Here is a 26,890-nt window from a genome sequence, read left to right on the forward strand (position 1 = left end):
CCTGGGTCTCTAGAGCTCTTACTAAACCAGTAAAACCAGATCTCGCTCTATCCATACAGAAACTATTAACCAGGAATAGTGCATCCTCATTCTGTTTCTCCCAATAATAGTCTCACTATACAAAAGGAGTTAGTGTGGAGATTTACATAAGTTTACTCTTACAAAAAGTAAATTTTGAAAGAATCATGAGTAAGTTTTAATCAGGATGATAATAGATTAAGTTCTTTTGTCAGGTAAGACCAATACAGAAAGAAGGATGAGCAGTTTCTTTAGGAGTAAAGGATGCTCATCATTCACAGAAGCTTTTTGCCCTCAGGACTATGGAGAGATGGGATGTGTCTCAGACCTCTCCAGCCATCTATCTCTGCTGTCCCAACAGACACCAGCCTCCTAGGAACTTTCCATTCCCGCAGCCCCTGAAAATGCACTGATCATACCTGAGCAGATGACTCCTGCATCCTCGGTATGTTTGCAGTTGTGTTTCCCCCAGCCCTGGGACTGGCACTTCCACACGTGGGACTCCTTTCCTGTGCACTTCAGATCGTCCAGCCAGGTGGGCCCTGATCCCTGCCCGAAGTGAGCAGAGACTGTGGCCTCCAGCGCCTCTCCGCAGTCCAGCTGTCTGCACACCACATGGGCATCACGCAGGTCCCAATAATCATCACAGATGGTGCCCCAGGAGCCCTGGTGAAGGATCTCCACTCTGCCGGCGCAGTGATGGCCTCCGTCCACCAGGCGAAGCTGCCGGCTGTCTGCGGAGAGAGTCAGGTCAAGGTGGGGGGGCGGCATGTAACCCGGAAGAGGAAGGCTGCCCTGGTCCTGGGGGCCCTTGGCCTGAGCAAATGGCAGTGCCCCCATCTGAGGCTGCAGAGCCTGCTGGTGGAGGCGCTGTGCTTGCTCTCAGCAGCACCTCGTTTCCTACAGCAACAAGCAGCACAATAGAGTTGAAAATAGGAAAGAACAGGAGAAAGGGAGCTGAAAACAACTAGTGAGCAGTCGGAGAGAGCAGGTGTGACCAGGTCCCGTCAGAGGAACCCTGATGTAGAGTCTACACGGCGTCTGACATGGTGTCCCGAGATGTCAGAATCTCTGCCCTGAGCAATTAAATGAGTGCAGAGTGGCTGTAGAGGCTTACTAGCTGGTGGCTTCCTTATAAATTACACACATTTCAATGCTATTGAATAAAGGGAACTGTTGGGAGCTTATCAGAATACTCTGGAGCAGGCAGGAGACCCGTTCCAGTCAGAGCAGCTTTAGCTATCACAGCTGAAAAATGAAGGCACATGAGACAGGCAGGGATTTACCCAGAATATTTCATTTATGATTCTAAGCTCCAGAATGAACTTCTCTTTGAGTAGACAGGGCCACCTCACTGGAGAGATGATGGAGATGAGACTAACATGGCCAGAGACAATGGGCATCACACATCTGCTTCTTCCCTGAGACAGTATAATCTCTAATTGAACTTCATGTCAGGAATTGCTATTATTCAAAATTTGGAGTTATTCAGAGTGTAAGAGAAAATATAATGTATCTCTAACCCCACCACAGAGTAGAATCAGGTTATATTTCTGAGCTGAAAACACTCAAACAGATTTGACTTCTCTGTCATTTTCAGTTGCTGTATTATTACTTTCTCCTTTTTATATACAAAAAAAATTGCACTGAGAAGTTCAATAATGTGACATTATTGCAATTTAAGTAAGGATGAAATAGAGAATAAAACCTAGAACTTCTAAAAATAAAATAAAAAATAAATAAAATAAAAAATGGGGCAGTTGTAGATTTTATTCTCCATTCCATGACTGACTTAAAGTAAGCGCTGACACTCAAATGTGATATAGGTATTCTTGAGGATCATGCCCATAGAGCAGGTTTTCTTGCAAATATTTGCCCAGTGTACATGTTGTTCAGGATAGGAGGCCAAAGAACTGTGTCAAAACTCTTGGAAAGCAGAGTGGCTAGTCCTTTATTCTCTTGGTGCGGAGCTACCAATATATCCAGGCTCTCAGCTGAATTCTGAGATCCCAGAATGCCCTTGCCATAGGCACAGAGACAGGCAGAGGTAGACTAATGTCACCCAAACTGCCAGCAAGTGTCATCCCAGCTCAGGTCTGGGTTACAGTTAGATATCTGGGTGCTCATCAGCCCCTACTCCGCCTGCCTAGCTAAACAGGAGATGATAATTCCAGGTGACAGAAAAGATATCTAGAGCTTCTTATTTTATCATACACAATTTTTAATATTAAATATGAAGTGAGATTTGAGCCCATATAGAAAGATGGGCTCACATGACATAGTGAAAAGGAAAGCAATATAAGAAAAGTTAGAAACACACATAGCATATGAGAGTTTTAACTATGATTCATGAATTTAGTAAAAAAAAAAAAAAGGGGGGGGAGAAGACAAGACAGTCAAAAATGAAAAGAACTTAACATAGAATTCTAAATATATTAAAGATATCAAAGTAACATTTGCCAACTGAAGAGGAGGACAGACAGAGATAGAAACAGTGAAGTTATATTTAAAGAGATAATGGTTGAGAAATTTTTAAAAAATGATGAAAGCTGTAGCTCACATTTTCAAGAAGCTCAGAGAATACCAAGGAAGATATGAACAGCCCAACACCTTGCAAAGCTGATAAAAATTATAGCAGAGGAATATCATTGTTTAATTTTAAAAATAGAGGCCTAAAAATGGAGAGAAAGGGCATGTAGAGCAGGTGAGTCAATTAAGAGTAAATGGCACATCATCCTTCCAAAAGCAATATACAGATTCAATGCTATTCCAATCAAAATTTCAATGTCATTCTTCAAAGAAATAGAACAATTATTGATGAAATTCATATGGAATCACAAAAAACCCCGAATAGCCAAAGCTCTCATAAAAAAAAAAAGAAGGGAATGGAGGCATCACACTCCCAGACTTCAAACTCTACTACAAAGCCATAATCATCAAAACTGCATGGTATTGGAACAAGAACAGACATACAGACCAATGGAATCGAATAGAAAATCCAGAAATAAACCCACAGATTTATGGTCAACTAATCTTTGACAAAGGAGCAAAGACTATGCATTGGAGCAAAGAAAGTTTGTTCAATAAATGGTGCTGGGAAAACTGGGTCGCTACATGCAAAAGAATGAAGCTTGACCACTACCTCACACCATACACAAAAATCAACTCAAAATGGATTAAAGAACTAGACATAAGAACTGAAACCATAAAATACATAGAAGGAAATATAGGCGAAACACTACGGGATTTGCACATCAAAGACATCTTTACAGACACATCACCCAAAGCAGTGATAGTGAAGGCGAAGATAAACAGCTGGGACTACATCAAATTAAAGAGCTTCTGCACAGCAAAAGAGACAATAACAAAAACAAAGAGAAACCCCACCAACTGGGAGAACATTTTTGCACCCAACACTAATGATAAAGGACTGATCACAAAAATCTGCAAAGAGCTGATGAGACTTAACAACAACAAAGAAAAGAATCCAGTCAAAAAATGGGCAGAAGAGCTAAAAAGAAACTTCTCTGAAGAGGAAATGCAAATGGCCAACAGGCATATGAAAAAATGTTCAACATCACTTGTCATCAGGGAAATGCAAATCAAAACTACCATGAGATACCATCTTACACCAGTGAGAATGGCACATATTAAAAAAACTAGCAACAACAAATGTTGGCGAGGGTGTGGAGAAAAAGGAACTCTTCTGCACTGTTGGTGGGAGTGCAAACTGGTCCAACCACTGTGGAGAGCTGTGTGGAGATTTCTGGACCTACTAAACATAGAGCTTCCATATGATCCAGCAATTCCACTCCTAGGTATTTACCCAAAGGACACAGAAACATCAATTCCAAAGAACACCTGCACCCCTATGTTTATAGCAGCACTGTTTACAATAGCTAAGCTTTGGAAACAGCCCAAATGCCCAAAAATAGATGACTGGATCAAGAAGATGTGGTACATATACACCATGGAATATTACTCAGCATTCAAAAAAGATAAACACATGCAATTTGCAGCAACATGGATGGCACTGGAAGGGATCATGCTCAGCGAAATAAGCCAAAAAGAAAAAGAAAAATACCGGATGGTCTCACTCATAGCAGGAATCTAGAAAACTTAAATAAGGGAACAGGAAAACGAATAACTATAAGAAAGTGAAAATCAAAATCAACAAAAAACTACGAACCAGAGACACTTTTAGGGGGGCGGGGATGGGAGGGGAGGGATTGGGGTCAGAATGGGGGGGCTGCAATTGTATGGGGATTATAAAAATAAAATTTATTATTAAAAAAAAATATGAACACTAAGAAGGGAGTTTCCCTTAGTTTAAATAAAAACTCTTACTTTTATAGACAAAAAAAAAAAGAGTAAATGGCACATATTAAAAATATCAGCAATTGTTTAAAGTAAATGGATCAGATACTCAATTAAAATCAAATCAAGATAAAACGACAAAATTCAAGTAAATGTTACCTGTATAACATACAAAATAAAATGATGGAAAAATATATATACATTGTAAATATTGTTTAAACACACATTGGATGAGTATACTTTAGACCAGATGAAAAGCGGTAGGTGACTGGGAAGATAAATCCAAAATATTCTGTGTCTCTGTGCTATGAGACAAGCCTCTTTAAAGCGGGACTTCACATTCAGAAAGTATGACAGGGAGCAGCAGGTCCTGACTGCATGTGCCGAGCTCAGGGAAGACTCAGTGCTCTTTGGCACCTGACACCAGGGCTGCAATTAAACAAGGAGATGGAACAACTCGTGTGCACTGATGCCTTAATATGTGAGCCTGTGCTTGAGTCATACACTCTTTTTTTTTTTTTAATTAATAAATTTTATTTTATATTCCCCATACAATTGCAATCCCCCCATTCTGACCCCAATCCCTCCCCTCCCGCCCCCCACCCCCCAAAAAGTGTCTCTGGTTCATAGTTTTTGTTGATTTTGATTTTCACTTTCTTATAGTTATTCATTTTCCTGGTTCCTTATTTAAGTTTTCTAGATCCCTGCTATGAGTGAGACCATCCGGTATTTTTCTTTTTCTTTTTGGCTTATTTCGCTGAGCATGATCCCTTCCAGCGTCATCCATGTTGCTGCAAATTGCATGTGTTTATCTTTTTTGAATGCTGAGTAATATTCCATGGTGTATATGTACCACATCTTCTTGATCCAGTCATCTATTTTTGGGCATTTGGGCTGTTTCCAAAGCTTAGCTATTGTAAACAGTGCTGCTATAAACATAGGGGTGCAGGTGCTCTTTGGAATTGATGTTTCTGTGTTCTTTGGGTAAATACCTAGGAGTGGAATTGCTGGATCCTGTGGAAGCTCTATGTTTAGTAGGTCCAGAAATCTCCACACAGCTCTCCATAGTGGTTGGACCAGTTTGCACTCCCACCAACAGTGCAGAAGAGTTCCTTTTTCTCCACAACCTCGCCAACATTTGTTGTTGCTAGTTTTTTTAATATTGTCTCTGAGGAGAAATCATGCTTGTCGAGTGAAGAGTGGTTTCTTCTTGATAAAATGTATTCATTGCTCTCAAGCCAGAGAGGCCAGAATGGAAACAGCACCAATTGTGTATTTCATTTTCAGAATGCACTTCTACCCCTAATAACTTGCACAGTCTGCAAGGGACAGCTGTCCTCACAAAGGGTCATATTGCTAGGAATGGAAGATTCAGGAAATGTAAGAGAGGAGCAGACTCCTATTGAGAAGAGAATTTCCCAAAGAAGAGAGCAAGAGATGGAGACTTCTGAGTGGAGAAAGTTGAAATCAGGAGGAAACAGGGAACCGGGAAGGGGTGGAGAGGGAGGAGCATCTAGAGCAGCCAGGCCCAAGGCCCACACCTGAGAGGCTGGCTGACAAGGATGTGCCAAATCATTGTCACAGCAGGGCTCAACCTTGATATCTTAGACTCTGCTGGACAGGGCCGAGGGGAGAACAGATGTCATGCAGGGCTTGGCAGTACTGCCGGGGAAACTACACCTAAGGACATTCACAAGCACAGGGCCTGTCCTCAACAGCAGACCCTTAGGATGTCACATTCATGATTGAGACCCCACTTGGGCTGCGAACACTGACCAAGATGGAATATCCTGAACTCATAGGCCACAGCCCTCTGCCTGCAGCGCTCATCTCAGTCCACCCTGGGACACCCACATTTGGATCCAATTTTCTGCTGCCCTGGGGTTGAGGACCATGGAGCCAACAGGTAGGAAGGGAAACACCACAGCGTAGAGACAGAGTCCTGCCAGCACCCAGTGCTGGGGAAATGGCAGTAAAGCAGAAAAACGTTTGAGCTGTGGGTTTGTGGGGAAGAAAAAAGCACCTCAAATTTAGGCTTAGATTGCAGGTGCAAGGTTATCTGGGGGTGTAATTAAAGTTTCTATTGGAAGGGTTTTCTTTAAAGGCATCCATATCTGCCCTCATCATAGACACCAAAACACATATCACCACCACTACCACTTCCACCACAATCCAGCCATCTGACTAGAGTATGATTCTGTGTACTCCTTTCTAGAAAGGTACTTCCACAGGCAGGCATGCTCCTGCTCACACATTTACCTTTCACATGCACTTTTAACTTCCCTTTCACCTCTCTTTCTCTCTCGCTCTCCCTCTCGTCCTTAAGCTAAAGGAGCAGAAACTGAGAATCATGTTGGGGAGACACAGTACAGAGTGCAGGCAGGAATCTCAAAGATGCAGCCTCAGAAAGTCACTCTCATAATCCATTACAGGAAAACTGGGAAGTCATCAGAGATTTTCATTGTTTTAGATGTTATTGGGGAGGACTGAACACAGATTCTGGTCAATCTGACAACGAGCTTTGAATATGGGCAACATCTCACAGCTGAACTTGAAGCGCAGAGCCCCCAAGGAAAAAAAAGGAACATTCGCCATCACTAAATATCACAGTGGGACATTACCAAGTGGTTAACAAAGAGGAGTTGCCTTTGCAATCCCAGGGCTCACCCCCAGAACCTGAAAACTGACCCAGTGTCTCTGCTGATCTTACGGAGGGAGGCTCTGCTTACCTTGGGCGCTCACTAGGACAGCAGAGAGGAGAACAGCAAGTACTGGGAGAAAGAAGCATCCGTTCATGGTAGTCCTGAGCCTCATGCTATCAGGAAACTGCCTCAGTGTCCCCAAATATACAAAGAAGCCCTCAGTCCTTACTGGGGACTCCCACTCCCAGGAGGGGCTTATATAGTCCCACCCCCTGACTTTGCCATCTTCCGGAGCCAATAGAAACCCTGTTGAACATCGTCCCTGCATCAAACACTCCATAAATGGAAACTTTCTGAGGTTCAAACCCCAATTAGATGCTCTATCTTAACTGTCTCCTTATAAGAGAGAAGAAGTTTTCTGACATCAGGTGTCATCTGGCCCCAGAGCGGACACGGAAAAAATAAATTAAAGAAACATGCATGACTCTTTCCTCCAGCCCATGGACCCGGTAAAGAAGACTTTTAGTTAATGCAGCCTATGTCTCCTGCGTCAATTGACTGACATGTTCTGGCTCTAAAGAAACAAGAAGCATCTGACAGTAAGAACAAAAAGCCAGGTCGTTAGAAAACTGGGATTAGAATAATAAATTCTAGGTGAAAAAAGAAGTTGAGATTGGCATTAAAGGAAAATGGTCATTAGCCTCATGGGTGAGGCTCCCCTTTTTCCACTTCATCCCCATTTCACACTGTGGCAATCTGCACCTGGCAGCCCGGTCTGTATTGGTTAGTAAGGGGGTGTCCTTCTGTTCCAGGCTCCTCGTTGTCAACATTTCAGTCCCTCTGCCTCCCCTTCCTCCTTTCATTCTCATATGAGCCTCTTAGTCAACTTTCTTATTCTCTCTGGCCTCTTTGAGGCCAAATAAGATGGTGCCTTTGCAGTGCTTGGAAATGGAATCCATTGCACACAAATTGCTTTAGCTCATCCTTGCTGTCAACAAAACAGAGTTCATTATTTTTTTCATGTAACAACTATTTTCATTAAAATATAAATGACAAGTGTCATTGTGTCTATTGAATGTGTATGTATGATACATTTGTATATGTGTCATCTATGGATTAGTATACACATGGGTTCACACATTCCTGTGTATCACACACACATCTATGCATAGTTTGGAGTGTTTAATGCTTGCTCTTTTATTTTCATTCTATTTATAGTGTTTGTTTATAAGCCAAGTTCTTAATTTTAATAAATTAATAAATGCAGTATATCAAGTGTTTCTCTTACACTAATTAGTTCTCAAGTGCTTTAAAGAGAACAGTTTACTGTAAATTACTTCCTGCATGCATGTGACTTAGGAGCAGCTGACCACATTATTGAAAAGAAACTGAGGCGACTAGAAACTGGGCCTCCATCCTTGTGAGAAATAGTCCACTCAAATTACTCTCCTTCTGTGGAAGGAGTGTTCTTGGTAACAAGCTCCTCCTCCTCGGCCTACTCTGAATTACACTAGATTTTCCCTGAGTCCTGAATGTTGGAAAAATCTCTGCCGAGGTTTTCAGTGTCTAGTGATAACACTGGTTGACAAATATCTCAGGGTGAAAGAGGCTCAGCCCTGCTCTTTGCTGCTGTCTGAGAGCTTGACTCCAAAAGTCCTCACTGCCTTGGGAGCTCTGCAACACTTTCAGACACTATTGGATTATACCACCTCTCTAAGATCATTCTCAGTGTTTGGCCTAAATAAGAAACTTTGGCATTGTCAGAGACAGAACTTTCCACACAAAAGGTGAACTCTAAAATTAGGAAACCATGACTGCCTCATTACAGCATTCATCTCAGGCCCTACCACTAGGTTATCATGTAGTTTAATTCTGTTTTCTGCTCTTCAATACCAGTAAGCCTCTCACCACACTGTCATAGGAAACTAGACCCAGGTGCTGCCCCTGTGCACCCACAATCTGATCCTACCAGCAGTCTCTGCTGCCTCAGACCAGGGCACTGAGAGCTGCGAGGTGAGGGGCCCCCAGCACCAGGCAAACCTTCTTCTGGATTAGATGCCCCCTTGACCTGACTCTCACTCCTCACACAGCACACAGCTCTGCCTGGTGGATGGAGGCCATCCCTGTGCCGGCAGAGTGGAGATCCTTCACCAGGGTTCCTGGGGCACCATGTGTGATGATACTTGAGACCATGTGGTGTGCAGACAGCTGGACTGTGAGAGGCCCTCAGTGCCACAGTGTCTTCTCACTTCAAGGAGGGATCAAGGTCTATCTGACTGAATGAGGTGAGGTTCCTGTGGGCCTGGGAATCCCTGGAGGCAGAGTGATTTAAACAGGAGGTCTGCAAAACACTGTCTTAAAAAATAACATCTGGGAAGCATAATCTGACCATAATAGTTATCTCATTATGAAGTTTTAAACAGGAAATATTGAGATTCAGGTACGTTACTGCTTATGCAATAAAAATGAAATATTTGGCCTAGAAAAAGACCCCTAGAACATGGGATATATGGCTCCTCTATTTAGGAACCATAAGACTTTCAGGTGAATAGGTATTTAGCTCTTACTTAACTACCCTTTACTGTGATTTTACCTGATCACCTCACATACACTTAGATCCCTCAGCTCAGAGGCCTTATGCCCCAGGCATGGGTTATGATGATTCTGAAGATGTGCCAATGCCTGAGGCTCCTTCTGCATCTGGGATGAGCAAGGTGGAGTTTCCCTACAGGAGGAGAATGTGACAAGAGTCACTCAGACAAGTGAGTAGGATAGTTGATAGTAATCATGCACCTCTGCCCTGAGTAGGATGATTTTGAGCTCCCCCAGACTTCTCATCCTATATAGCCAAAATTTGTATGACCTCAATATGGACAGCAAAACCTCTACAATATCTTCCTTAATGCTGTCAGGTGGCTTGACATGGAGGAAACATTCGTAGTTTTGGCATCATAACTATATCTGAAATATGTGTTCTTAAAGATTTGTAGATGAATTGAGTGTGTTTCCCAAATCACACAGTGGAAGTACTGCTGGTAATATTTTTGTACTCTTTTGAACGTCAAAGGTGGTTGGAGATTTTTTATTTAATTACTGCAGTATAAAAGAATTAATAGGACATTTGGGGGATATGAGATGGACTGTGAACATATTTTAGCACTAATATGAGCAAGTCATTATGTAGTGGCTTTAAAAATAACTCTCCAAAAAAAAAATAACTCTCCAAAAATAATGTTGGACTAAAAACTCAGAATTTGTGGAAGCAGTAACCTGTTCTACTCCAGACATTTTAGTGGACAGAGAAGACGCTCATTCTCAGGGAAGAAGTTCTTGTGACCATGGAACGGGGGACTGTGGAGAAGAGAAGCTCATATGAGGGTATCTGTGGACCTTTGGGATCACACATCAAGGCCATCACCAGCAAAGGTAGACTGTCAGGAGGATCTGAGCTTCCTCTGGATCTGTTCTCCTATCTCCTTCTCTGTGCAAATTCAGACCTGGCCATTGGGAAAGGAAAATTCTCACCTTCCTTTTTATGATTCCCCGTGTTCTTGGGTCATGTCCTTGCTGAATTGGTGAACCAGGACACAGGTCTTCATAGAGCACCTCTGGGTGGCCAAAGATCTCTGATGATTCAGAAACCACATACACTGGGTACTGAGAGGTTTTCCTGATATATCCCTTGTTGTAACTAATTTGACATAGCCTGAACCCCCTCAGTGTTACTGGGCCTTCAGGGATGTTTTCTCATCACCATTCATTGGTCCTTCTCCTCCCTGAGCTACTGTCCTGGCCCCTTGTCACAGTTTTAATCAAACATTGCTTCACCATGTTAGACTTCTCTGCAGGTCACTAAAGGAGCCATTGATCCTGAGAAAGAAAGAGGCAGTTCCCAGCTGATCCCTGGGGAAAAGGAGGACCCTGCACATGACAGTGATGAATGATCATCCCTGGAGCATCCTCAGTGCTTTTACCAAGGCTACAGATGTTCTAAATGCCTGTATTCTGATAGAGCAGTAATGGCCTGTATTTGTTTATAGTAATGGCTCAAAACTAAACATACTGTATAAAGTACTTTTGATGTTGCTATTTTAGTAAGTTTCACCCTAATTGCTCTTACACTATTGGTCCTCAAACACACTTTTCTTCAAGGAAATAGGTGAGTGACCTGACTGTTTTCTCACCTCCTCACAGGCCACTCAAGGTATACTTTGCCCAGATTCACAATGTTCCAGGTGTCACTTCCTTAGACAAGTGACTCTATCTTGAACACAAACTCCAAAAGAACATGACCTATTTAGAGAAAACTGACAGACTCCATATGCTGATCCCGAAAATGACTGCAAATAATTAGTTAAAGAGGCTAAAGAGAGAAGCTGAGCTCCACGTGTGGGCAGCTCCATGGACTCAGCTCAGAGTTTTGTGACTCTAATAGCTAGTGTCTTCCAAATTTTGATTTAAGGTAGTGCTTATGGAGCATTTGAAAAAAAAATAACTGTACATGTAGTAGGTGCACTTTGGAAAAGTTTTCCAATATTTCATGGACATCCTTGGTAGTGCATATCTTATCCCAATTAGTTATTTTACAAAATTATCCCAATTAGTTATTTTGCATATCTTATCCCAATTAGTTATTTTACAAAGTTATTTTACAAAGTTATTTGGAGAAATCTTCTGAAGTTATAAGGCTGTAAATGTTCACTGTATTGACCAGCAGATGATTTATTATGAAACGTCATGTAGTGGATGATAAACCAGAAATGTTTTCAGACACATTGTAATTCCAGAAGAATTTTATTGTTTGACTTGTCTGCTTGTCTCTCTCTAGCCTACCTCCCCTGATCCCCCCAAATGTCTCTCTTGTTACAACTGAAGTAAACAGGTGTGCATGATTGGAAATGGAATAGGAAGAAATAAGCTACTTCAAATGGGTTTGTAATAGTGAAGTTTGATTACCATGGGCTTAAATAAATGTACTCAGAGCAGGGAATATAAGAGTTGTTCATGGAAAAGGGTAGAAACCATCAGGATTTATGAACATTAGGATGTGCAATTTCATGGAGAAAGGGCAGATTGGGGGATGTTGGAGAAAAACAAGGGAAGAGAAAGGGCATTGTAGAGATTTTTGATATTGATGTTCCATGAGCCTCTTGGCAAAATTACAAGAGCTGCAACCATTTCCCTCCTGCCTGACCCACCCCATTCACTGTGACTCTCATTTCTGGGTTTTAGCAAAGGAGACGTGGATTTTTTGGAATATTCAATGAAGTGTTTCCACATGTATATTACTGAGTTAATACTTAGTTCAGGGCCAGATTTCAGGTTTTTATACTGTTCCAGAAATTGTGACATTCTTTGCATTAAAGGAGGCAAGAGTGTCAGATGAGGGATGTGATACACAGATATATCAACTGAGATTTCACTTGGGAGTGGGTGTAATTGAAGGCTGAATTTTCCAAGGTCAGTGGGGTCAATGTATCTGCACTCTTAACAATACTTGACCTTGACGCTCAGGGTATTAATTATGAAGACTGTCCTTTCATCCTAGGTCCAAGTAAAAACTCTGCGGTAAGAAAGATGATAGAATTCTCATTTATTGGGGAAACGATGTTACAGAGGGTTCTTTGAAGATTTATTTGATCGAAAAGTGATGCTACACAGTGCTAAGCTCAGTGTCATCATACCCAGGGTCTTCTTCTCTCAGGACCAATGGGAGTCCTCTCTCCCCCATGCCAGAGATGGCAGCTTCTCTATGAAACTGCAGAGAGAGGCCTGCAAGGTGAAGGAAAATCTAGTTTCAATGGCGACAATAAAAAGAATTTTTTGGTAGAAGTAGACGAGTGCACAAAGACTACAGGGTATCTGTGAGACCTAGCAACTCTCTGAAAGGTTAATGCTGCTTCTTCCACTTAGCTACTCTGTGCAAAGTCATATCTTGCTCTTGACAGCTGCAAGGTATTGGGGCAATAATGGTGAGGACTGGAAAAGAGAGGAACACTCTCATACCCATGTGGTCTGATTTCATTAGGAATAGGGGCAGAAGGTGACTCCCCTAGATTCCTCAATCTAGGGGATTAAGAAACACCACCTCAACAAAAGCTGAGGCAACCCAGAAATCTTCAGGAGAACAATCTGAGTTCTTGGTCAGAGGATAAAAATGACCAGCTCAACCACATCCCACGGCCTCCAGCTCCACAGGCCCCATGTGCTCACACATTAGCAGAGGCCTAGTCCTAGGAAGGTGGTTTTTAATCTACAACTGAAACAATGCAAGAAACTTATTTCTTAGTTTCATTTTACAGCTCAGATTTAATCACTTCAATTAGGGCCTTTGAACATCTGCATTAATAAGAGTTAATCCATGGGCCTCCCCTGTGGCGCAGCGGTTGAGCGCTGGGTTGTGAAGTTGCCCACAGCCTCTGCAGAGCAGCCTCTGCAGAGCTGATTCGATTTCCGGCCACTGGGCGAGGGTCCCACATGGCATGCAGACCTCTCCTGCCACCCGCTGCTCCCCTCAGCAGTGTACTTCAATCCTTCTGCCTGTTCTGCTCCCACTCTGGCTCTGGTGAATCCTCTCACCCTCCCGCGCTTCTGACTGTACCCAGTGCTTGTATAAATAAATAAATAAATCCTGAAAAAAAAAAGAGTTAATCCAAATTTAAAGATCTGAATATGTGGTTCTCCAAACAAATTTTTCTAGCTTTCAAATTTAATTGACACTGCTATTGAAACTTTCCAGAATATGGCCCACAAAATGAAAAAGCCCCCAAATTTATTGCCAGATCATAATTCTTAATTTGGAGGATGAAAAAAATGAGAATAAAGCCTCTGCCATTAATAGAGGAATGTCTGTATTGAGATGATGGAAGAAATGGACATGATAACACACATGTCTCCTCTCAGAAGAGATGAAATAGCCAATATCCGGCGACACCTCATCCAGGTCTAGAGGGCCCCAAATGTTGATGGTGAAGATAAACTGACTATTGACAAGTCCAAATTCATTCTTCCCCAGACAAGGAAATGAGGCTACTGAAGACAGAGCTGACACTCACCTGGCTGGGAATACACGGCATCAGCTTCCTCCTCTGGGAAAAAATGATTCCTACTCATTCCTAGGGAAGTTGGAATTTCAGGAACAGGAAACTCTTCAGCATCATCATAACCATCTCCCGTGGCTCTGACAGCCTGTCCCGGAGGCTCTGGAAATGGACAAGGACTGAGGCTGGACTGCGGGGTGCTCAGGCCCTTCTGCTGCAGAGATTCCAACAGGTGACACGTATAAGCTCTAGAGTCCAGGGCTGTCTGTGGCCCTGGGATCAAAATATATTTCATCTCACTATTTTCAGAATTATTTGATTCTTCCACATATCCTAGTACACTTTCCTAACATGGCCTCTCATACCAGAAAGCATCATAAAAAAAGCTATGGTAATATGAAACTAGGTACACATTCAAGCACATGCTATGGAGCTGTAAATATAATATGAACAATTCAGTACCTGCCACCAAAGGGGGCCTGGGTTTCACTCCACTGATCTAAGGATGCTTTGATCTAAGGATCCAATTTCAGGATCCCTCTCACATGTCTCATGTTTAATGCCCAGAGCTATACATCACCACCATCTGGGGAAGATCTAGGAGGAAAATTCTCCTCTCTTAGGTCCCTTGTCAATAAGAGCTTCCAGTGGCTGGTAAGTACAAGCAACAGAAGTCCATGGTTTTCTTTTTTTTAATTTATGCATACAAGAACTGGGGTACAGGCCAGAGGTGCAGGGGGTGAGAGGATTCACCAGAGACAGAGTGGGGAGCAACACAGGGGATCTATGAAAACACTGCTGACAGGAGCAATGGATGAGACAGGAGAAGTCTGCTGTGCCATGTGGGTTAGCTCCTTGGCTGGACAGGGATTGAACTTATGCTGCAGAGGCTGAAGACAGCTTCACAGAGCTGTGATTAACCCCTTGCACCACTAGGGAGGTCCAGTCCATGTTTTCTAAGTCTTAGCAAAATCAATTTTTGGGGTCTCAGTATGTACATGACCCGCCAACATCACACCATCTCCTGTGTAAACCACACTTCCCAATGTTCACCATGGAAATTCTCAGAATGTCAATTTTAGATATTACTGAAAAAATGCCCTTTGTGTCTATAAGAATTCGGTGCATGGCTGCTACTGATTAGAAGTAGATGTGGATACGGAGAACTAGGTCTGATATTTTCCTTTGTGAGGTAACAGAGTGGAGAGCGAGCAAAAGGTTTTTGGGAAGAAGACAGAAGAGAATCCTCCCATCCTCATCACAGAAGTTCTCTTCAGAAGAGATTCCTGCTTCTCATCCCCACAAAAAAGGAAAATCTGTGTCTCCTACCTGGGGTAGATCCAGGATCTCCCTTCTTCTCATCATCCCCTGTGTAACATTGCAACTGAGTCGCTGAGTCTTCAGAGAGGTTTCCTGGTGAGGGGAGACCATCACAGACAGAAATCTTTTGCCATAGTAGGCGGCCCGGCGTCAAGGTTCAGAAGAAATGGGGCTTCGGATTTGTAGGGAGAGGTCTGGGAGCTCCTACTTTGGGAGGAGGCTGAGAGACTGAGTCTATAAATGTGAAGGGATCCCATGGTCAGCTCGAGAACAGTGGGGAGGCATGGGACACACCTGTGCTGTCCAAAGGGTCCTCCTTTTCTGGTAGAGCATAGTTATCAATCTTCTGGTACAAGGCTTCATCTACGACATCTTCCAAAGCAGGTGAGACGGCAGAAAATGGTACGACGTCAGAGAAAGGTCCTGCAAACAGTCCTTATACAACAAGCAAGGCACATGGTGTTTTCCCAGGCCCATCTCTGGGGGTGCCCTCTGGGCTGCCACAGCCCCTTCCTGAGCTCTGTGGGACAGAGACAGCTTTCCTGACACTGATTGCGATCCTATACCCAATTCCCACTGACACTGTTTCCACAGTAAGTCATAATTTTTGAGAGGATTTACACTAAACCAAGGATTCAGCTGTCTCAAATCTTGAAGGCTACTGTAGAGAAGGTGCTTTTTGCCAGTCTGTGAGGGTGGACACAACTGGGGCACTTTCCTTGGTATCATAACTGGCTCAATAACACCCCACGACTTCCCTTTAGCATCCCCATGGCCCACCTTGGTGCTCTGCTCTCCCTCTGTGCAGCTGAATCCCCAGGATGACCAGGACCAGGAAGAGAAGGGCCCCCAAGACCATGCAGACGATCCCAGGCAGGGAGAAGATGCCCAGGCCTGGAGCTGAGTCTGATCTGCTGGCTGAGGACAGAAGAGGGTTGTGAGGTCAAGAGAGGGTTGTAGGTCCAGGAGAGCCCTTCCCCACTTGCCCTTCTTGCTCCTCCACTGAGTCCTCATCCATGAAGTTAGCACTCAGATCCAATGCCTGGGCCTGAGCCCAAGATGTGCCCATACAGATCCTGCCCTGAGATGTGCCAGCTGTCTTCTGCATCTGTGTCTAAGGGATTTTTATAAAGTGAAGTGGATGAAGTTTTGGGGCATTATGGCTGCCAGAGGTAACAGGACTGCAGCGCCTGAGCATGGGCCTTTCCTGTGCTGATATGATTAATTTTCCAGAATTATGTAGATGCTACTGCACAGATCCCTGAAAATGTGTGTGTGCCTCTATCTACAACTCAGAGAAGAAGAGCCGCTTACTTCCAAGGTTGGGCTGGATTCTTGTCCTCTCACCTGGAGAGAAAGGGAGAGAGGGGTCATCTACTGAGCTGGGTGGGAAAGCCCCAGGTCACACCTACCACTCTGGCACCTTGTTCTCTCACAGCTTCCAAGCCATCAGGCAAGAGCCACAGGTTGCCAGGCCCAGAGCAGCACGTGAATCCAGAAAGAGCCTCTTGCTGCCAGCACAAGTCCCCTCATCGCCCCCAACAGGGTCGCCCACTCACCCGAGCACCTCACTCCAGCGTCCTCCTCATGCTTGCAGTCGCTCTGCCCCCAGGTTGCCGCAGGGCACTCCCACAGGGAGGACTCCCCGCCCCTGCACCGCACCTCGTCCAGCCAGATGCTGCCATTTCCAGGGCCAAAGGCCGCCGCCCGCGGGGCATCCAGCGCCGAGCCACAGCCCAGCTGCCCGCACACCACGTGGGCCTCGGCCAGGCCCCAGGAGTCGTCGCACACCGTGCCCCACGCCCCCGCGTGCCACACCTCCACGCGGCCCGAGCACGTGCTGTCTCCTCCCCGCAGGCGCAGCTTCTCCCTGTCTGCAAGGCCAGGGGACCCCTCTGTTAGGGCCCTGCTGGAGGAGGAGCCCCAGGGGCAACGGGGAGCTGGGAGGAGCTGATGTACCTGTGCAGGGGGCTGCAGAAGGACAGCTCTTGGGCCTCTTTTCTGAGGAAGCAAAAAGAGAGTATTGGGTCAGCGACAGGAGGGGTGCTCTTGCCCCCCAAAGAAGGTCTGATAGAAGCAGCTGAATTAATTTATCTTTCTCTTGTGTATCACTCTCCATGCTCCACAACTAACACACACACAGATGCAGCTCTGCTAGAGGAAAGACCCAGCACATCTGACCCACATCTGTGCTCCTGCTCTTAGCTCAGTGCCTGGTGCCCCACAGGCCTTCATTCAACACGTATGAGTGTAGAAACTGCTGTAAGCACTGGGCAGAGGGGCTTGATCAATCGCGCTGATGACTAAAATCTAGTGAAGTATAGTTCCTTTATTATTTATGAGTAAACTACTATAAAAAATGCAAAATCCTATCAGTGGTCTGTTGTACTAAAGAGAAGATATTTGTAAAATAACTCTAGAATCACAGAAATAATTCATGTTCAACACTCCACTTACACTTTTTTAAGGAAAAATTACATAACAGGGGGCCTCTCTGGTAGCACAAGAGTTAAGACACAACCTATGAATCTATCTGCATCCACTGCAGCAAGAGTTTGATCCCTGGACAGCCTGGAAGCTACCCACAGGACGCCACAGACCTTTCCTGACTCACCCACTGCAACCCTCAGCAGTGTACTCTGGTCAATCTGCCTGTTCTGTTCCCCACTGTCTCTGGTGACTCCTCTCACCTCCCCCTGCCCCCACACACACACCCCTCAGCCTTACCCCAGCTCTGTTATGCATAAGTAAATTAATTATTTTTTTAAAATTACATAACAGATCAACCAGAAAACTGGGATTCAGTTCACTCTTAGAAGAGCAAAGCAGGGTGTCCCCTGGTGGCGCTGTGGTTGAGCGCTGGGCTGCAAAACTGCCCGCAGCCTCTGCAGTGCCGGTTCAATCCCCGGCCACCAGCGAGGGTCCCACATGGTGCGACAGACCTCTCCAGATGCTCCCTCTGCACCCCTAAGCAGTGTATTTCATCAGACTGCCTGTTCTGTTCCCCATTCTGGCTCTGGTGAATTCTTTCACCCTCCCGCGCTTCTGACTATGCCCAGTGCTTTTATAAATAAACATATCTTTTAAAAATAAAAAATAGTCAAATTATATTAAAAAAAAAAGAAGTGAGCAAAGCAAAAAGAAAGATCTGGAGACCCAAGGTCCCTGCCCTCTCAGCAGTGACAGTGAAGAGGATTAACCAATTCCTCCTTGAGAGAACTGTTTCCTTGCAGGTGCCCACGAGAGGTTGGGAGGTCTCCGCTCTGCTCTACCTTCTAGGGTCCCGTCTCGCTCCCCCTATCTTCCTTCTCCTCTTGCCATGACAGAATTTTCTCAAAACCCAGTACTACACTGACCAGGAAAATCTCCCCATCTCCTCCATGACAGGACTCTTTCTCATCCTTCATCTCCATCAAAGCAGGACTTCTCCTCTGGCCCCAGGTACACCTTCACATATTTCCTAATCCTCATGGCAATGACCTCCAGCCTAAGGAGAGTTTTCAACCTGGGATTTCCTGCTCCATGAAGGCAGAGATTATATATTCTCTCTTCTCTGTCCTCTGACCTGGAGTGTAATTTTGATTCTACAAGACACGGTTTACTCTCTGCCAGCAGACGGACCAGGAGTCTGACGAGTACAGATGCATTTCGATGCAAAAATTCAGGAGCATATGAGACACAGAGCATGGGGACCTGGGCCTCACTTATTTCAAGGTGTTCAGCATAGCATTTAGCTAGTCCTCATTCACTAGCCTTACATGTTGACTAGAGGATTATTCACACTCCCCACAAGTTCAATAAAATCACCTGGTATTTTTCACATGTACTGCTGTCAGCACAAGTTTCCTTATATTTTCCTCTAAAACAGGACTGAAACATGGGGATTAAATAATTATGCAACTTAATTTTAAAGACCTAACAAACTCATGAGCTGGATTTGAAAATAAACATCACTAGCGACAGCGTACGGGGTGATAACCGACACATACAACAGTCACCTGCACACTTGATAGAAGCTTCCTCTCCTGAAAAGCACGAACTGTATTTCCAAGGGTCAGAAGGACACTGCCAGAGAGAGGCATCAGTTTTCCTACACCGGATTCCATCTACCCACCGGGGTCTAGACCCTTCCCTAACAGCAACCAAAGAGTTGAGGGTCCCGCTGTCCCCACATCCAAGCTGTCTGCAGATCACAGACAAGGTTGTGGCATCCATCGGGCTGCTGCACACACTGCCCCAGGTCCCGTTGTAGAAAACTTCCAGCCACCCAGCACAGTCCTGGTCCTCGCTCACCACCCTGAGGGCCAGGAACTCTGAAAGAGAAAGGGGGAGACAGGCACCATGAGCAGGGCACTAGGCGCTCTGGGCTCTCTGCAGGGAAGAAACACTGATGCTGCTTCCAGACAAAACTATAGACTGCTAAAGCAGGTGTGATAATGGGGTGGGGGCAGAATAACCCCACCAAAGATGTCTGCATCATGATCCCTGGAAACTGCATATCATCACCTAACATGTGCATATGAGACCTTGCACAAAAAGATACTATGCAGATGGGACTAAGAGAAAGCCTTGGAAAGGTGAGATTAACCTAAACACTGAGGATTAACCATGTGAGCCAAGTGTAATCTCATGTGGGACTCACTGTTTGTAAAAGTGCTTTTGGTTAGAGAGAGAGAGGTGATTATGGAGAATGATGAGAGATGTGTAACACTGCTATTCTGATGAACAAGGAAGGGGGCTCTGCTGAGAAGTGCAGACAGGTTCTAGAGGCTTGGGACTGATTCTTCCCCAGGACTTAGAAGTGATGCAGCCCTGCTCACACCTTGATTTTAACCCAGTGAGATGGTGTTGGTCTTCTAACCTACAAGACTGTATAATGATAAATATAAGTTGCTTTAACCACTAATTATGTGGAAATTTGTTACAAGAAGTAGAAACCAGTACAGTGGATCAAGATTCTATATTATAGGACACTGAAGAGTGAGCCCTGCTTGCAAATGAAAACTGTACGTCGTGGCTCCATCAGGAGATGTTGCTGAGAAGGAAGGACCAGGCCCTCAGGTGCCACAGGAAAGAAAGAGACACCTAATCCTCATATGTGCTAGAGAGTCAGACACTCTGGAGGAAGCTTGCACCCCTCTTCTTTTTCAGACTCTGTGCTCAGTATCTCCCTCACACCCACACAATATGCCCCCAAACCCTGGACAATGTGCAGTGCAGACCTGAGCAGATGACCCCAGCGTCCTCCTTGTGCCTGCAGTCATGGTGCCCCCAGCCCAGGGATGGGCACTTCCACACCTGGGACTCATTTCCTGTGCACTGCAGCTCCTCCAGCCAGATGGGCCCCGATCCCTCACCGAAGTGAGCAGAGACCGTGGCGTTGAGGGCCTCCCCACAGCCCAGCTGTCTGCACACCACGTGGGCATCACGCAGATCCCAGCCATCATCACAGATGGTGCCCCAGGAGCCCTGGTGAAGGATCTCCACTCTGCCGGCGCAGGGATGGCCTCCGTCCACCAGGCGGAGCTGTGTGCTGTCTGCGGAGAGAGTCAGGTCAAGGGGGTTCTCACCTTCAAGGAGAAGCTTTCCTGGTCCTGGAAGGCCCTCACCTGAGCAGTTGGCTGTGCCCTCCTCTGAGGCTGCAGAGCCTGCTGGTGGAGACGGGGAGTGGGTGCACAGGGGCAGCACCTGGGTCTGGTTTCCTGCAGAGCAGCAAGGTCAGAGGGTTAGTGGGTTGAAGAGCAGAAAACTGAATTAAACTAGATGATAACCTAGTGGAGAGAGCTGAATGAACACTTTAACTAAACACTCATGGCATCATTATTTTACTGTTCACTTTCTGCATGAAATTGTGCCCCAAAAAACCAATATTTCTGTTTTTAAGACAAATACTGAGAATCACTGAGAATGAATTTAGAAAAGTGGGAATATGGCAATAGCGTTGAAGGGTTGCTTCTAGGACAGAGAGCATTTTGGAGCCAGATGCTCAGATAGAAGCAAAGAGCAGGGTTGAGCCTATTTCCTCTTGAGACCTTACTCAATTCAACAGTATAGATGTGACTCTGAAAACCTCAGCAGAGATTTGGAAGCAGGGGAGTAAAGTGGAAGATCAGAGGAGAATATAAGGAAGATTGCGGGATGAAACAACAGACAACATGAAAAGGAGCACAACAGATATGGTAAAAGGTTTAAGTCACAAATTTATGAAGTTTTAGATTCTTAAATACACAAATGAAAGAAGGAAATGTGGGCTATAAAAATTCACTATCACAGTGAGGCTGTAATAGTGCTGTTTAAACACATCCACAGAATTATTTGTTAAGGTGTCCACTGAGCAGTGAGGTCTTTGCCTCATTCCCTTGCATCTCACTGATCTTCATGACTTTCTTGAAGGCAACGTGATGCAGTGGAGGAAAAACAGCTGATTTCCTGCGCTAGGACAGAAAAGTTGTGCAGACTCCTCAGGCCCTCTGAGGACATTTGCTTTAGGGGAGCTGCTCTGCTGAGCCTGTCTTGGGGAGCGCCACAGGCAGGGGGTCTGCCATCCAGTCACTGAGCATCCTGGGTTCCCAGTTAAGGGAGCTCTGGCATGACTTCAGCCCAATTAACTTCAGCTATGTGAAACTGCCAGAGGGAACTGCCACTGAGCTTCCCCAAATTCCTGACCCAAAAATCACAGCAAAATAAAATGCATTTTTGTTTCTGTTTCTAAGTTTTTGGGGAAAATTGGTAACATAGCAATAGTAGCCAGGACACTTATCATGAGACCTAAAAAGGAAGAGAAATGCTTTTCATCAATTAAGCTTCTCCTACACTGAACTTAAAATGTGTGTCTGCAGGATGTGTGCATAGATGTTGAGAACATCTTCATTCACAGGAGCTCAGACTTGTTCCTTTGGAATCAAGGCAGTAGGAAGAAATAAGAAGGATTTATTACCAAAGGCTGATGGGCTAGGAGGAACTATGTTGAGGGATTAAGGAATGAAGAAAATGAGATTGAAAATACGAAAACAAAATGATTGCTTTCCATGATCATATTTTGAAAATTGTGTATTCAGAAGCCAAAAATGAAAGATGTATCTCAGTGCTGAGAGAAAATCTGTCAGTAGGTATTTGGGAAATCTGAATTGTATGATTTGTAAAACCTGCAACTCAAAACAAAAGACTACATTTTATTCTTAAGAGCATGTAGGTCATTTATCAGAACTGATTGTATGTTATGGTAAATGAGTTCCAAATGTTTTTCAAAGGAAAAAGTAAGAGAAAGTCATAAAAATCATTGCTATTGACCACAGAGAATTAATCTAGAAACAAAAGAAAACTGGTAAAAAAAAATTAAACTGTATTAAAATGTACTTCTCCTACAATGAAACACCAACACTTAGAGTACATGGGGTACATTTTCACAAATACTTATATCTCCGTAACCCACTCCTCACTCACGAACCAGTTTTCCCACATGCCCCGCTCTGAGGGGCCAGAGCACCCTGAGTCCAGTTAGTGGCCCTCTCTCACCTGAGCAGATCACAGAGACTGTGTTTCCAGGGCCGCAGTCAGGAGCACCCAGGGCAGTCACAGAGCAGTTCCACAAGGAGGACTCAGCCCCTGAGCAGTGAAATCGGCCCCTCCAGACCTGGTCAGCTCCTCTCCTAGAGTGTGCTCCTTTGAGGGTGGACAGGGCCACTCCACAGCCAAACTGATGACACACAACATGGGCATTGGCCAGACTCCAGTGGGAGGCGCAGAGCGTTCTCCAGCGTCCAGAAATACTCATCTCCACCTGTCCCTCACACTGAGAGCTGCCATCACTCATGAGTCGCACTTCTGTGTATGCTGGGAGGAGAGGACAGGGTTTCAGCCAAAGTTCATGTGTTTTTAACCCCAACATAATAGGCAGGGAGGGTGAATCCTGCTCAGGTCTCACCTGAGCAGACAAGGTGAACAGTCCCGCTGTAGTGGCAGGTGCCTCCAGGACAGGGCACCCTGGGGCACAACCAGAGCTCTGGCTCCTGCCCCTCACACCAGAACTCTTCAGCAAAGACCCGTCCATCTGACTCTCTGAAGGGCATGCCCCACAGGACAGACGCAGCCTTGCCACACCCCAGCTCTGCACAGATGACCTGGGCAGTGGGGGATGTGAAGTTCCCGTCAGACACTGGAGTCCATTCTCCTCTGGAAAGCATTTCCACTCGCCCTGAGCAGGGCCCATCCCCTCCAGCCAGACGCACAAATCCTAGAGAAAACAAAAGTGAGTGAGTGTTCATGACCCCATAGTTCCACCACCAAATCACCCATGCACCAGCATATAGACCCTTGTCTCTTCCTGCCATTGTTTTTACCCTCTCTCCCCCTCTCATCCTGTGACCTCACATCTATGGTCAGTTTTCAAGTTTCCTCATTTCTGTGACCCTTTTTATGGTTTTTCTATATTCCATATGTAAGTGAAGCCATCAGATAGATATCTTTTTCCTTCTGAATTATTTCCCTTAGCACAATCCCTTCCAGCTCCATTCATGCTGCAGTAAATGGCATCAGTTTGATAGGAACATTTTAATATGTGGGAAAGACTGGTATTGTTAGTGAGAAGTAGCATTTTAATATTCCAATAATTCATCAATGTTCATCCAAGGTAAATAGAATTTAGCTCACTACATGAAAACGGCCAATAGTTTGGTGTCATTTGTGTATTTATTGGAATATACATGCAGTTTCTACACAACTGAGGTCCAGGGAAGAACCTCACTTCCTGATGCACCCCTCTGAAGAGAGTGGGTGAAATGTCAGGGTGAAGACTGGGCTCTCACTGACAGCACCTGTCCAGCTCCTTGTCTATTTACTGGATATCATTGCTACTGATCTGACCTTTAAATGAAAGGTCAGGATAAGGTTCTAAAAATCTGCCTAACCAGGTGAAATGGCAGGGGGAAAAAAAACAGTTTTACCAAGAGCCACTGAGGTTGGAATTAATCTATTTAACCTAACACCACACAAAGAACAACATAAGGAAAACTGAAGATAAAAAAACCCCATTATATTTGCAATGTGCACTGTAGAGAACTGGGCTCACATGTGGTCATAAATTTGAAGAGATGCGGACACACTGTTACCTCAATCAGAAGGATCAGAGGCACCCAGACCCACACTGAAAAATGTATGGCACTTTTATTGATAAATATCAATGTGTTTACAAAAGAGACATTAACAAAAACAAAGAGACACCCCACTGATTGGGAAAAATTCATTGTACTCCATACAACAATAAGGGACTGATCACAAAGATATACAAAGAACTCACAGACTCAACAAAAACAAAGTAAACAATCCAGACAAGAAATAGGCAGAAGAACTTAAAAGAAACTTCTCCTGGAAATGCAAATGGCCAACATGCATATGAAAAAATGTTCAACATCCCTTATCATCAAGGAAATGCAAATCAAAACCACACTGAAATACCACCTTACACCAGTAAGAATGGCACATATCAAAAAAACTAGCAACAACAAATGTTGGCAAGAATGCGGTGAAAAAGGAACTCTCCTGCATTGCTGGTGGGAGTGTAAACTGTTTTAAGCAATATGGAAAGCTGTATAGAGGCTCCTCAGTGTACCAAAAATGGAGCTACCACATGACCCAGCAATTCCATTCCTAGGGATCTACCTGAAGGACACAAAAATATTGATTCAAAAGAATACATGTACCCCTATGTTTATTGCAGTACTATTTACAATAGGTAAAACCTGGAAATAACCCAAATGCCCAAAAATAGATGACTGGATCAAGAAGATGTGGCATACCTTCACAATGGAATACCATTGAGCAATCGAAAAAGATAAACTAATGCCATTTTCAGCAACATGGATGAGCTAGAAGGAATTATGCTTAGTGAAATAAGTCAGAAGGAAAAAGAAAAACATCGAATGGTTTCACTTACAGGAGGAATACAGGGAAACCAAATAAGATATGGGGGGAAAACTCGTACCAATACAAACACAACAAAACAAAAACAGACAATTATAAACCAGAGACATCCTGCGGGGTGGGGGGGGGTCAGAAGGAGGGAGGGAGGAGCACACGGAATTGTGGTGATGGTGCATGGGTGAACTGGTGGGGGAAATTGTATGGGGACTACACCTGAGTGGTGGGAGGAAGCAAACATTGTTTAAAAATGAACAATGATGCAAAACATACATAAATAAATAATTTTTTAAAATATCAATGTGTTTAAAGAGATGCAAATATTATTGGAGATGCTCAAGCTCTTTGTCCTTATTTAGGCCAGAGAAGCAGAACCCAGGGAGGTTCTGTCAGGGGAGTGACTGGTTCAGGATTACTGAGTTGGCACACTCTGGCCTCCTGATGTAGCTGCTTTGGGGACTGCCGAAGACCAGTTCACTGTAGAGAAGGAGTTAGTATGGAGATTTACATAAGTTTACTCTTACAAAAAGTAAATTATGAAAGAATCATGAGTAGGTTTTAATCAGGATGATAATAGATTAAGTTCTTTTGTCAGGTAAGACCAATGCAGAAGGAAGGATGAGCAGTTTCTATAGGAGTAAAGGACGCTCATCATTCACAGAAGCTTTGTGCCCTCAGGACTATGGAGAGATGGGATGTGTCTCAGACCTCTCCAGCCATCTATCTCTGCTGTCCCAACAGACACCAGCCTCCTAGGAACTTTCCATTCCCTCAGCCCCTGAAAATGCACTGACCATACCTGAGCAGATGACTCCTGCATCCTCGATATGTTTGCAGTTGTGTTCCCCCCAGCCCTGGGACTGGCACTTCCACACATGGGACTCCTTTCCTGTGCACTGCAGATTGTCCAGCCAGATGGGCCCTGATCCCTGCCCGAAGTGAGCAGAGACTGTGGCCTCCAGCGCCTCTCCACAGTCTAGCTGTCTGCACACCACGTGGGCATCAGGCAGGTCCCAGCCATCCTCACAGATGGTGCCCCAGGAGCCCTGGTGAAGGATCTCCACTCTGCCGGCGCAGTGATGGCCTCCATCCACCAGGCGGAGCTGCGGGCTGTCTGAGGAGAGAGTCGTGGGGGTGGGGCCATGTAACCTGGAAGAGGAAGGCTTCCCCTGGTCGGCCCTTGACCTGAGCAAATGGCAGTGTCCCACTCTGAGGATGCAGAGCCTGCTGGTGGAGACACAGTGCTTGCACTCAGCAGCACCTGGTCTCCTATAGCGACAAGCAGCACATTAGAGTTGAAAATAGGATAGAACAGGAGAAATGGAGCTGAAAACAACTAGTGAGCAGTCTGAGAGAGCAGGTGTGACCAGGTCCAGTCAGAGTAACCCTAATGTAGAGTCTACATGGCATCTGACAAGGTGTCCCGAAATGTCAGAATCTCTGCCCTGAACAGCTAAATGAGTGCAGAGTGGCTGTAGAGGGCTTGTAGCTGGTGGATTCCTTATAAATTATACCCATTTCCATGCTATTGAATTAAAGGGAACTGTTGGGAGCTTATCAGAATCCTCTGGAGGCAGCCAGGAGACCCGTTCCATTCTGAGCTGCTCTTGCTAGCGTCACTCACAGCTGAAAAATTAA

General features: G+C 44.8%; 1 protein-coding gene across 1 annotated transcript in view; it reads right to left on the bottom strand.

Moving 5' to 3' along the window:
* The window catches only part of LOC119247043 (uncharacterized), a 206,390-nt gene that overhangs the window by 147,191 nt on the left and 32,309 nt on the right, over positions 1-26,890 (bottom strand). Inside the window, 7 exon segments of the mRNA XM_054696783.1 lie at positions 438-752; positions 19,336-19,650; positions 20,560-20,874; positions 20,947-21,039; positions 22,853-23,170; positions 23,262-23,570; positions 26,052-26,355. Coding sequence (XP_054552758.1) covers positions 438-752; positions 19,336-19,650; positions 20,560-20,874; positions 20,947-21,039; positions 22,853-23,170; positions 23,262-23,570; positions 26,052-26,355 — 1,969 coding nt within the window.

Source organism: Talpa occidentalis, unplaced genomic scaffold, assembly GCF_014898055.3.
Source record: "Talpa occidentalis isolate TD23 unplaced genomic scaffold, MPIMG_talOcc4v2.1 talOcc4.16, whole genome shotgun sequence".
Lineage (NCBI taxonomy): Eukaryota > Metazoa > Chordata > Mammalia > Eulipotyphla > Talpidae > Talpa > Talpa occidentalis.